Source organism: Eurytemora carolleeae, unplaced genomic scaffold (genome assembly GCF_000591075.1).
Source record: "Eurytemora carolleeae unplaced genomic scaffold, Eaff_2.0 scaffold233, whole genome shotgun sequence".
In the NCBI taxonomy this organism is placed as follows: Eukaryota; Metazoa; Arthropoda; class Copepoda; order Calanoida; family Temoridae; genus Eurytemora; species Eurytemora carolleeae.
Window position 1 is genome coordinate 275,060 of NW_019396356.1, and position 13,390 is coordinate 288,449.

A 13,390-nucleotide genomic window follows, 5' to 3' on the forward strand; every position below is an offset into this window, starting at 1 on the left:
TTGAATTGAACAACTTGGAGTTCAAATACAAAACATATATTTACTATTCGAACTAAGGGTAGATTTGTCCCAAATGACTAGTTTTTATTTTGTATGGAATATATTTTGCAGTTATAAATTTTACATATCCTTTATTCTTGGTTTAAAGAATCTATTGTACCATGATGTGTGTAATAGATAAATAAAGCTTATAACATTTTATCAATTTAATACTTGTTTGAAATGCCAGTTTGTCGAAAATTGACGAAACTCGAAAATGGTCGAAAATTTCAATTGCATAAATGTCAGCTTTTAATGTGTTGAATTTTATCAATTTTATACTTGTTTGAGATGCCAGTTTGTCGAAAATGGTCGAAAATTCCAATTACATAAATGTCCAGGGTTACCCAAAAGGATGAGACTGCAAAGACGACTGGAGACTGTCAAAATATTAATTTCAAACGTTAATCTTCTGCTTTTCTTCAAATGGTTTCTGTAAGGATTTGGCACAGAAAGAACCAGTTTACAGTTGCAAGGAATCATAAATTTAAGGAAACAGACAGTCTCATACTTTGAAGGTAACCCTGTATATTATATACATATATATATATATAACAGGGAGAATAATTTGAAGAATATATTTACCCTTGTGGTTTACAGGTCGTGAAAGGTCTCTTACAGCTCTAGAATAATGAATTGATGAGTTGGGTTTTATTTAATGTTTTGTCATTTATAGTACTCAGGCAGACCAGTTCAATCTGTGCACTGTTCCGACAGTTTAATGGTGTTATCAGGGGGTTGTTTGATTACAAGGAAGCTTGTTTGTTTGTTATTTTTGGTTTTCGTTTGAACTGTATCTCGTAAGTTGTATGATTTGTTATTTTTTATGATACTTGTTTCATTTTCTTGTTTTAAAGCTTTTTAAAGTTTGCTTCCCCACTTTTAGATTCAGAAATTTACATCTATGTATTTGTATGGTTTGTCTGTTTGAATTCAATCAAAGTCCGAACGGCTAAACCGAACAGACCCAAGATATCTCATATGACCCCAGATATGGCTGAAACCGACGGTGCATGATCCGAACCAGTATAAGAACTGTTTTCACTCGTACCAGCCTGTCTAATGAACCCAGTATGTGGTTGCATGATCCGAACCAGTGCAAGAACTGTTTTCACTTGTACCAGCCTGTCTAATGAACCCAGTATGTGGTTGCATGATCCGAACCAGTATAAGAACTGTTTTCACTCGTACCAGCCTGTCTAATTAACCCAGTATGTGGTTGACCCGGCGCTGAACCTATGTGTGCCGTGTGGCCGCCTAGCCAGTCAAAATTAAACAATTTTGCCAAGAATAAAATGTCGATTTTGAAGACTTCTGTAAATCCGTCATCGTAAAAATTCAATTTATTTGCCTCTTATCAAAGAAAAAAAGCGACTTGAAATAATACACCATTTAAAGGGTAAAAGTTCTTTTTATTGATATTCCCTGTATTAATAAATGAATAATTTTATTTACCTATTCCACTCTTGAGCCACCTCTGCTGCACCTCCTCCACTCCCCCTTCTTTTACTTGCTCGTATGCTCGCCCTAGACATTATTATTATTATTATTATCATTATTATTACTATTATTATTATCATTACCCCCCTCTCCTTCGTCTCCGAGTTTTCCCAGAACATATTAAATCTTCGCATATAATTGCTCCGTTGTCCGAGGAGAATTGACAGCTAGTAACTATACTGGGAAAACTGTTGCATTTATAAAACAATGAAACATTAATGATTGACAATCATATATTTTAATATCATTACATGAGAGAATTTGCCGGAAAAATTGAACCGGATATGTCACTTCAATAATTGGATACCGGTCATAAAGTAAACCAGATAAGTGAGAAAATAAAAATAAAAACGTAAAATATGAGAAGAGGATAGTAATTTCAACGCCGCGTGACTTTTGGTTTAAAAGAACCAGAAAAGATTCACAAGAGTACCATGTAAACCTCTTTATGAGATTGAGAGACATTTTTTTAATTTCTTGTAAAACAAAGATTTATAGGTAATGTTGGGTTTCAAACATCCAAAGTTTTTAGGATTTCAAAAGGGTTAGGAAAAGTTACAATTTAAGTTCTAACAATCTTAAATCTTACAGAAAATTTTGTTTGAATTTTTTAATCGCTTCTAGATATCCAAATCCCTTTAATCGCCTCTAGATATCCAAATACCTTTAATCGCCTCTAGACAACCAAATCCCTTTAATCGCCTCTAGATATCCAAATCCCTTTAATCGCCTCTAGATATCCAAAACCCTTTAATCGCCTCTAGATATCCAAATCCCTTTAATCGCCTCTAGATATCCAAATCCTTTAATGCTTAAATTAAGAGTCCTGAGTATTATTGTTATTTTTAACTTGACAGTGCAAAATAAATAAAAACTACGATATTAGGATTTTAACTTTTTTAAAAGAAGCTCCCCCCCCCCCCTGCTATTGTTGAAAGGTTTGTGAAGAGAAATCGGACTTATTAATATCTGTCACTGTATCTCCAGCTGGGGCCGCAACTTGTGGTTTCAAAAGAAAGAAGTAACAGGGGGAATATATCTACCCCCCTCCCTTCCCACATTCCACATTGCGGCTCAAAACAGGGGGGAATATATCTACCCCCCCCTTCCCACATTCCATATTGCGGCTCAAAACAAAAGGATGTTGAGTATAGACAATTATTTCGCAATTCTTTCCAATTTTGATATTTTTGCGAAGTCACGTAAATTTTGCACAAGTTGTTAAGTTTTTGCATGCTTCCGTATTTTAATTAACCCTATCTCTGTAGGGAACTTCAACCCCCCCCCCCTCAACAAACAATAAAATTCAAAATAAAAATGTTCCAATGTTAACGATTATAAACATGTACCTCAAAACAATCAATTTCATAATTTCATGTTAACTTAATTTTCATAACAAAAATTTGGCAAGTATTTTGAAAATTAGAGAAATATTTAAATTTTCAGAATTTTCAAAAGTCGTGATGTGGAAATGTTTCAATCAGTAAACAGGGTTAAAAGAAAATGTATGAAGTTATAACTAGTAATATTAAAAAGGAAGTAATCAAATATTGTAGTTTAAAAACTAAGTTTTATTGAACTGCAGGTTTGGATTTAACAAGGAATAAATCTAAAATCTTGCTTAGCAAACAAATTACTGGGAAGTGTGAAGTTTAGAACAAAGATTAAAAAAATGGGCCTGGATGCATCATTTTCAAATCTGAACATTTTAAACACATTAAAATGAAGAAAAAAAATACTCCTTTAATTGTTGAACTTAATACAAATGTGCAGAGTTTATAATGGACTAAGGGAGGAGGAATTTGCGCCTAATATGCCCTTTACTGATTAATTAAACCTTAAATTTTTAACAAATTATTTGATAATCTGTTGAAAAAATTATAAAAAAAGAAAATTTTAATCTAAAAAGTTAGTATCCCCCCCTCTGTTCTAGCATTCCTTTGAATATAATTATAATGTTGTTTTATATTGGGAACCATTTTTAAAAAATAAGAAAACATTTTCGATTTTAATTTCTCATGAATTAATGTAAGTTTGCATAATTCCAACATCAAAGATTTTTTCAATCGTTCTGCTGACAGACAAATTTATTCTTATACTCTCTTGTTTAATTGCATCATTTTAGTAATATTTATCTTAGACATTGTAGGTGTTTATTCAATTTAAATAAATTCTTTAATTTTATTAATTTAAATCCAATATCTTTATAGAAAAAGTTACAAAATTCAAAATTTGTCATAAAAATCTATAAGATATAAAAACGCCGATTTTTTTTCAGTTTTCAAATACCATCTTTCAAACACAATACACATGTTTTGGAAACACTATTCTAAAGAGAACGGATCAAGCTGTTTTACTCTGACCAAAAAAGGTCTGTAAAATTGTTAAAGATTTAAAGGCTAAAAATCGGCAGGGTATTATTTCCTCAACTTGTAACTAGAGCGACTGGCTGATTTCTCGAAAAAAGGAAAAAATCGCAAATCTTTAGTGAATATCGCTTATAAAAATATAAAGAAGATTCTAAAAACTTTAATTAGCTGTGTTGTGGGAAGGATTGAAGTATTTCTCTGAATTAATGAAACAGACACATAATTAGTAATCTTGGCTTCTATTTCCTGTAATGCACACATTGTGCATTCATCTGTCTGTATATCTAGTGATTCTGTTTGTTTGAAGTTGTATCTGTCTCTCAAGTAGATCTGTTTGTCTGTCTAGTAGATCTGTTTGTACGTCTGTATTGTACATATGTTTTTCTGTCCAGTACACCTGTTTTCTTTTGTCATAGCATCTGTCTGTATAGTTCATCTGCATGTCTGTCATTGCATCTGTCTGTAAAGTACATCTGTTTGTCTTTCATTTCATCTGTCTGTCTAATGCATCTGTTTATTTTTCATTGTATCTGTCTATCTAGTACATATGTTTGTCTGTCTAGTACGTCTACATCTATTTTTCTGTCATAGCATCTGTCTGTCTGGAACATCTGTTTGTCTGTCATTTCAACTTTCTGGCTGTCTAATGCTTTTGTCTTTCTGTCAATTGATTGTGAGTCCGTATGTCTAAGGGTAAATAAGTCTGTCTTAGTGTCCATACATTTGCCTTTTTTTTTAAAGTAAATTGGTTTGTCTGTCTATTTATTGCTATAATCTATTTGTCTCTCTATCTAATGGATCTGTCTATCAGTTAGTTTGTCTATGCATAATAAGTTTGTCTGTTTGTTTACCTCCTGTCTGTTTGTCTGTTTGTTAACCTCCTGTCAAGTTATTTTTTCATATCTTAATTTGTGTCACATATTAAATTATTTGTTAATAAGGTAAAATGTAATAATTTCAAACTATAATTGGACTATGTTCTAACTACAATAAATTTACTGATAAAATTAAATTTTTTAAAAATCCATCAGAAATGGTTACAATTTCTTTTTTTGGCTGTTCTTATTTTTTTCAAATTTTTAATTAGTTCTTGATAATATCCGAGTAAATTAGCTTTAGCCTGTATTATCCAATATTTCAGTTTCAATTTATTAAATAATTGCGGATGTACGGTAAGTTTGGATTTTCGAATCTTTGAGAATTGGAAATTGGACTTGTTTCCTTTCTTCTTGATAATTTTGTTTCTTTTTATCATCAGCCAAATTTTGCGATTCAAACTCGCATAATTTGGAAGTCTTTTAAAAAAATATAAAACCCATAAATAAGGATAGATTTAATTTTATTTATTTATCTATAAAAGTTTTTTTTTAAACTTATTTACCTGACAAAACTGAGCTGGGGTCTGCTAAACCGTCTTGTATCGTAATCATCATCTACTCAATTATTCATTCATTTATTCATCCCTCTACCTATGCCATATTCACAACTGTACCCTTTCAACCTATATCTGATCACGTGGAAGATATTGTAGGTTTTATAACTAACGTATTTTATTAACAATTTATCCAAAGTTTCTCTTGCGCAAAGGAATTGAGTTTTTGCCACAAACTCTGATTTTCTAAATTCAATATCGTTGCAACCCAATGTCGTAGACCTTTAATATTTCAAACTATGAATGCTATTAGATCAAGTAATGTAAGTTTGAAATATTTAAGGTTTACATCATAAGGTTGCAGAAATACAGGTTTTACAAAAACTGAATTTGTGGCAAAGAATCAATTCCTTTGCAGGTAACTTTTAAAAGTACGTTTGAAAAAATGTTTTTAAAGTTAAAAACGTGGATATCTTGATCATACAATGCATTTAAGGGTACCATTGTGAATAGGACATGTCACTCTTTCATGTGGACATCTATAGTCCTTTTAATTGGTTAATCTCCAGATTAATTAAGTCGTTTAATGAATCATTAATTCAGAATCTGGAACTTCTGGACACGTTGTTATCGCTTAAAGGGATTCTCAACCTTTATAAAAGATCTCTTTTTTTTAAGGTTTCCATGAACGATTTACAACTGTTATATAACGATTAATAGCTATTTTTTCCTACACAATATAGCGATTGTAGATATTTGTCCTATTCGATATTGATAAAACGATTTCCAAATCCGATCGTCTTTTGAAATACGTTCAAATCATAAAAACGCCAGTCTTCATTGAAGAACATTATAAATAATGTTAACGCTCCCTTTAATAGTGTTTGTTTGAATGCAAATCAAAACGTGAAGCTATTTTATTGGTCTGTGTACGTCTGTTTGTTTGTTTTGAAGTGTTTTGAAGGAATAAGAAAAGAAAAGAATTAAAGAATGAAGACTCATTGAGTTAAATGTACTCATAGCCTGGAACAATATAGATTTATATTTACGGTTAAACTGCTTCATTCAGACATAGGAGACAGTTATTCATAATAGTAACTATATGTATGTTTTGTTTGCCTAGACAGTTATTCATAATAGTAACTATATGTATGTTTTGTTTGCCTGTCTTGTAAGTATTCAAAAAACAACAACTCGGCTAAACGGCCCAATTTTTTGTGGCAACTCACATAACCCAACGCAAGAGGTTTATGACCAGTAAAAATTAAACATTTAGAAATCGAAATATGCAATGTATACAGGAAAATAATCTTTTAAAGAAAAATTACTATTTTGTACACTTTTTACTTACTTCCTTCCTTTATAATTTATGAACTGTAGAAACCGCAAATTCCTCTCCTGCGCACAGTGCAAAAAATTAGCAAAATTACCGCAATTGTATTGTATACATTACTCAGTACATATCAGAATGGAAGTAAACAAAAGGTATAATTTATCAATATTTACCTTGCTTCAAAGAAATTGTTGAAAAATATTTATTATGCATATCAGAATTGCATGAAAATGTTTAAACCATAACAGAAAAAGAAATATTATTGAGTGACTTGAACGCGCGAATAATAAGAAAAGTTTGATCCTCGACAGATGAATGATATTTAGAAGGTAAAAGCAGAATGAAATAGCAAGGTATATAGATAAATGATTGATGGATACTGGAGTATAGAAGGGTAGATAGATAGATAGATAATAGATAATTCTCACAGTAGATGATGTATTGGCTGATGTTAAATTCAACTGTGAACAGATCAACAATTCCATTCACACATAGATAGGTAGATAGATAGATAGATATATAGATAGATAGATAGATAGGTAGATAGATAGCTGGGTAAGTAAGTAGGTACTAGGTGGTTAAGAAGAAGGGTAGGTAGATAGATAGATAAATATAGGTAGATGGGTAGGTCAGTATAGTACTAGGTGATTAAGAAGAAAGGTAGATAGATAGATAGATAGAAAGATAAATATAGGTAGCTGAGTAGGTAAGTAGGTTCTAGGTGAATAAGAAGAAGGGTAGATAGATAGATAGATTAATATAGGTAGCTGGGTAGGTAAGTAGGTACTAGGTGATTAAGAAGAAGGGTAGTTAGATAGATAGATAAATATAGATAGCTGGGTAGGTAAGTAGGTACTAGGTAATTAAGAAGAAAGGTAGATAGGTTGGTAGATAGATAAATAAATTTAGGTAGCTGGGTAGGTAAGTAGGTAATAGGTGATTAAGAAGAAGGGTAGGAAGATAGATAGATAAATATAGGTAGCTGGGTAGGTAAGTAGGTACTAGGTGATAAAGAAGAAGGGTATGTAGATAGATAGATAAATATAGATAGCTGGGTAGGTAAGTAGGTACTAGGTGATAAAGAAGAAGGGTTGGTAGATAGGTAGATAGGTAGATAGATAGATAGATAAATATAGATAGCTGGGTAGGGAAGTAGGTACTAGGTGATCAAGAAGAAGATAAAAGGATAGGTGAATACATGAATGAATGAATGAAAGGATGATAGTCCCTGTATATATATAATGGATGGAGCAAACGGGTTTTGGAATAGGTGGGTGAATGAATGAATGAATGAATGAATGAATGTCCCTGTATCTATATCTATCCACTCGTCAGATCTATCAGAAACTTGACTTCCTCTTTCCAGTATAGAACTTCGTGCTGATCCTGATAATATAATAATATGATGATAATAATAATAATAATAATAATGATAATATTAATAAAAGAAGAAGAAGAAGAAGAAGAATTGCACACATATAATGACCAAATTTGATCTCTTACTCCCCAAGAAAGTTAGATGACGCGTGACTTGATATATAAATTACACTGATGATTTGGACAATCTCATTCTAACACTTTTTTTATTATCATTTAATCGTGGGATGAAATCCAAATAGACATAAAGATAGATAAATAGATGGATAGATGGATAGATGTATAGATGGATAGATAGATATCTTACCGTTTCCAAATCCACACTTTTCTCCTCGACTGCTTGCTGTCATACTGCAATGAGATAAAGTTTATAGACAACCTTGCACTCCAATACAGATTATAAAACTAGATGCACGAAATGACCTCATGATAGCTCTTCTGAGAATTATATCAGAAAATCATGGTTCGTAATAAAAGTTTGCTTTAAAAGATCAAACAGCATTTGGATTCAATTGTGAATATTCTAATATTGCACCGTTGGTTTACAAATGTTGTGAATTATTTCCATTCAGGTCATTTCGGAAAATATAGATCTCCATGCATAGCATCAGTAAGGCTGAAAAGGAACGGATTATTTGACTCAAACTCTAATTTTCTGTTCCCGATATCTTTGCAACTTTATGGTGTAAGCCTTTGATATTTTAGAATGTTCAATGAATCAGAATTAACTAAACGTTTGAAATATCATTTGTGTAAATAGGTAGTTAAATCCAAGGGACAAGTTCCTTTGTCTATTAAGCATTAAATAAATACCATTTCAAAAATTAAATATATTTAATGAAGTTTTAAAAGTGTTCATTTAAAGATCCTCAGTTAACCAATGGTTAACCAATATTGGCCAGTTATATGGATATTGGCAGTTTATAATATATTGGTTAGAAGGGAAACCTGGCATTTTCTCGTAGATTTTAGCCCGCAGACCCATACCAAACCAAACTCTCCATTTGGAAATGTTTTGCGGCATTTGGTGATTTAGCGATAATCTGTCAATTTTATTACTTTAACTTAATGAGAGGTCTGATCTTTTGTGTTGAGGACGCTTGATTTTGTAATCCAATTTGGACCCTTTTAACTTTTACCATTAAAAGTCTAAAGAAAAAAAAAACAAAAAAACTAAAATAAAGTTTTTGGCAAAAGGAGCCAATATTATTTCAATTTAACGACTTGAAACAGAAAGCTGGAATTCCAACTGAATATTCTTAAAACGCAGAAACTGTTATAATTATTTACAACTACTTTACAGGAAAGGGAATTTTACTTTATCAAGGGTTCCTAAGACCAAATTTACCTACAAACATTCAGAGCGCAGCAAGGGATGTTTTGCAGGCAAAACTGGTCGAAGGAACCCGTGGTTAAGTAAAATTGTTAATTTTCTCGAAAAAGTGGTTGTACACAATTTTATCGTCTTTTGAGATGAAAATGCGCAAATTTTTGAACAAAAACTTCGCAGAGCGGTTCGTTACTTTACTCAATTGTCCAAAGGGAGGTAAAGTAACTTAACCTCCCTCTGTTGGGGGGTATCATAGGTCGGTAATGTTGGTGAAAAGGTAGTAAAAACTAAAAACTATACCTATAGTCAGAGTATACGTCACTTCCTTCCTCTGCGTATCTTAAAATAAAATTAATCTTCAGGACCATTTGATTTTTTTAGATGTCTAATCATGATTTGAAAAATTATGATTGTGATATCGTGAATTAAAATGCCTCGCAACATTAATAGAAGAAATATTCGGTTGCCTTCCACAATCCAACAATCCAAATAGAAAGAAATTGGTTCTTTGCCACAAACCCAAATTTTCTCATCCCTATATGTATGCAACCTGAAGGTGTAAACCTTTGATATTTTAAACTTAGATTATTTTATCTAACATAATTCATAGTTTGAAATATCAAAGGTCTACGATATTTGGTTTCTAAGATAAAAGGATTAGAAAATCAGAGTTTGTGACAAAGACTCAATTCTTTTATCGATTTTTAAAATATTTTTATTTCTTTTTTAAAAGCAGCTAATACTGTTTGAAGCCTTAAATATATGTATGGTTCTACATAGAAACACACAACCATAACTTGAATTTAGAAAAAGTATTTTTTTGTTTTAAAAAAAAGGTTTACCTTGAATTGGGTGGGGAAGAAATTTCATGTCCTTGATGTGAGATTGGTTCATATTCTTCTTCACATAAACTAGACAAATCAAAATTGAAGAATAATTGAAATAAACTTTTTCAAAAAGTTGTTGGTTTCATTAAATAAATATTTGATATCCAACAATTTGAAGTGATGCTACAAGAGCAGAACTGTAAAGCGTGTAAGCGTGTAAAGACAAACCTGTAAAGGGATATATACATATTAACTCTTAAGGATGGTCCCTGTAAAGGGATATATACATATTAACTCTTAAGGATGGTCCCTGTAAAGGGATATATACATATTAACTCTTAAGGATGGTCCCTGTAAAGGGACATATACATATTAACTCTTAAGGATAATCACTGTAAAGGGATTTACAGAGTGTGTAAAAAAAAACAGGGATTATCGATGTTTTTGACATCATTTTCAAAATTATTATTTTGTACTGATTTAAGGCATAAAATAAATAAATAAAATTCAAAACTATTTTTGGAACATTAAAAAAAAAAATACGCGAAACCAATATTTTTTTGAAAAAATTAAACTTTTAAAAAAATTGTGGGGAAAATTTTTATTCTATTGTTTTCCAAAATATCATAAAATTTCATCAAAAATTGAATGAGACATAGCAAAAAATGTAAACCAATCATATGCATTTTTGAAGTCATATAGCGTAAAGAATGGAATAGTATACTGTGTGAAGGGAACATGTAACTCTAAAGGATGGAACAGATATAGTGTAAAGGGAACATGTAACTCTAAAGAATAGAACATTACAGTGTAAAGGGAAACCTGTAAGCTATGAAGGATTGAAGGATGAATTGTTGAATATATTAAACTACAGCTGTTTAGTTATTGATGGCTCAATTCATTTACATTTTGCAAACCAGTGACAGGTTAGGATAGATCAGCTTGTCATCTGGGAGGGGAGGGGATGTGGGGGGGGGTAAAGGGATTGTTTAGTAATCAGGGAAATTGGAAAATTGGTTTGTAGACTTTGTCTTCGTTGTTTCGAAGTATATCGGATAGATAAGAATAAGATCGATGTAAATATGCTAAATGTAGATATTCATTCAGCATTCTTACAACCGTGCAACATGGACGTACTTTAAACCTTATTCTCAAAAAATAATCTATATAATGGATACAGCTGATTTCCATATTTATAATGGATCCAGCTGATGTCCATCTATATAATGTATACAGCAGATTTCCATCTATATAATGGATACAGCTGATTTCCATCTATATAATGGATACAGCTGATTTCCATCTATATAATGGATAGAGCTGATTTCCATCTATATACTGGATACAGCTGATTTTCATCTATAAAATGGATACAACTGATTTCCATCTATATTATGGATAGCTGAATTCCATCTTTATAATTGATACAGCTAAATTCCATCTTTATAATGGATATAGCAGATTTCCATCTATATAATGGATATAGCTGATTTCCATCTATATAATGGATAAAGCTGATTTCCATCTACATAATGGAAACAGCCGATTTCCATCTATATAATGTATACAGCTTATTTCATTCTATATAATGGATACAGCTGATTTCTATCTATATAACGGATACAGCTGATTTCTATCTATATAATGGATACAGCTTATTTCTATCTATATAATGGATATAGCTGATTTCCATCTATATAATGGATATAGCTGATTTCTATCAATATAATGGATACAGCAGATTTCCATCTATATAATGGATACAGCTAATTTCATTCTATATAATGGATACAGCTGATTTCTATCTATCTAATGGATATAGCTGATTTCCATCTATAAAATGGATATAGCGATTTCTATCTATATAACGGATACAGCTGATTTCCATCTATATAATGGATATAGCTGATTTCTATCTATATAATGGATACAGTTGATTTCCATCACATCACATCGCAGTTTGCAAACATGTTTATTTTTTAATTTAGGTAAATAAACTGTCGTCTAAAGCTAAGGTTTGCTTGTGTATGAAATAAACGCACGGAAGCCATTGAGACTTTTTCTTAAATTTTTCAACTTCATACATATTAACTTCATAAAGACAAATAATAATGATTTAGGACAGTCAACGATTAAACATTTGTAAAATGTGCAAAACAGAAAATACCTTTTTTTCAAAACTGTACTAGTCTTTGTCTCATCTATATATAAATTTGGCTTGTCTGTCTGTTTGTCTGTTTGTCTGTCTGTTTGTATTCAATAAACGTCAAAACGGCTGAACCGATCGGGCCCAAATTTTTGTGGGAACAGGGAAGGTTTATGAATGATATAAATAAAAAATAAATGTATTTTAAAGGTTTTTAATTTTGTTAAAAAATTTAAATTCTTGAAAATCCGCGAATTGTTTTTGAAATCCGCAAAATTTTTTTCTTTTTTGTTTTAAAATGTAAACAAAAAGAACATGTTCACAATTTAAATAGAAGATGGGGGCGAAGCGCCCTAAAAGCCTAGAAAGAAGGGCGAGAAGCGCCTTGAATTTCTAGTATTGTATATTTGTACAAAAAAAGATATGCAAGAAATTCGCCAAGCCATGAATAAATACAAAAAGAAAAACGAAGCTATCGATTCTGAACGTTCACTATGTAGCCGTAGAGTCGTTGATAATGAAGAAAACAATCCCTGTATTTCAGAAACTACAGGGTGTCCAACGAAACATGACAGTTGGTGAATAGTTCTTCTATAATTTGTTAAGTTCTTTCATACCAAAGAGAATAATAAAAAATATTACATGGCAGTCATAGTAAAATTGATTTCAATGCAATATATATTTTTAAGTAAAAGATTTTTTAAACGAAATAAACTGCAAAAAGTCTTTAATAACTAATACAGTATGTAAAGAAGACATTCAAAACTTCTCACCAACTGTCATGTTATGTGGGACACCCTTCAGATGAGAATCTTATTTACCTTGTAGAATCGAGATCTTCAAGTATAAGAGCAGGAACTGCTTTAACCAACTCAGAATAGTTGTTAATCGCCTCACTAATCATTTAGTTTAGTTTTCATCTTAAGCTTTGTTTTTAAATTTTTTAACAGTGCTTGTGACCATTTTCAAGATTTGATGCTTGAACCTTATCAACCTGCCAGTATCTTAAACTTAGGTTCTTTTTTATCCTATACGTTTTCATTTTTATCATTTTTTGCTCAAACTAAAGTTCAATTATTCAGTTTCATATTCATGTT

At 31.2% G+C, this 13,390-nt stretch overlaps 1 protein-coding gene across 1 annotated transcript in view; it reads right to left on the reverse strand.

Annotated features, from left to right (window-relative positions):
- Nucleotides 1–13,390, reverse strand: part of LOC111701619 (uncharacterized) — a 43,329-nt gene that overhangs the window by 3,278 nt on the left and 26,661 nt on the right. Inside the window, exons 18-25 of the mRNA XM_023472984.1 lie at nucleotides 13,115–13,189; nucleotides 10,163–10,231; nucleotides 9,621–9,659; nucleotides 8,298–8,341; nucleotides 7,922–7,999; nucleotides 5,290–5,341; nucleotides 1,495–1,566; nucleotides 625–662 (exon numbers count right to left, since the gene is read on the reverse strand). Coding sequence (XP_023328752.1) covers nucleotides 625–662; nucleotides 1,495–1,566; nucleotides 5,290–5,341; nucleotides 7,922–7,999; nucleotides 8,298–8,341; nucleotides 9,621–9,659; nucleotides 10,163–10,231; nucleotides 13,115–13,189 — 467 coding nt within the window. The remainder of the gene's footprint in view (nucleotides 1–624; nucleotides 663–1,494; nucleotides 1,567–5,289; nucleotides 5,342–7,921; nucleotides 8,000–8,297; nucleotides 8,342–9,620; nucleotides 9,660–10,162; nucleotides 10,232–13,114; nucleotides 13,190–13,390) is intronic.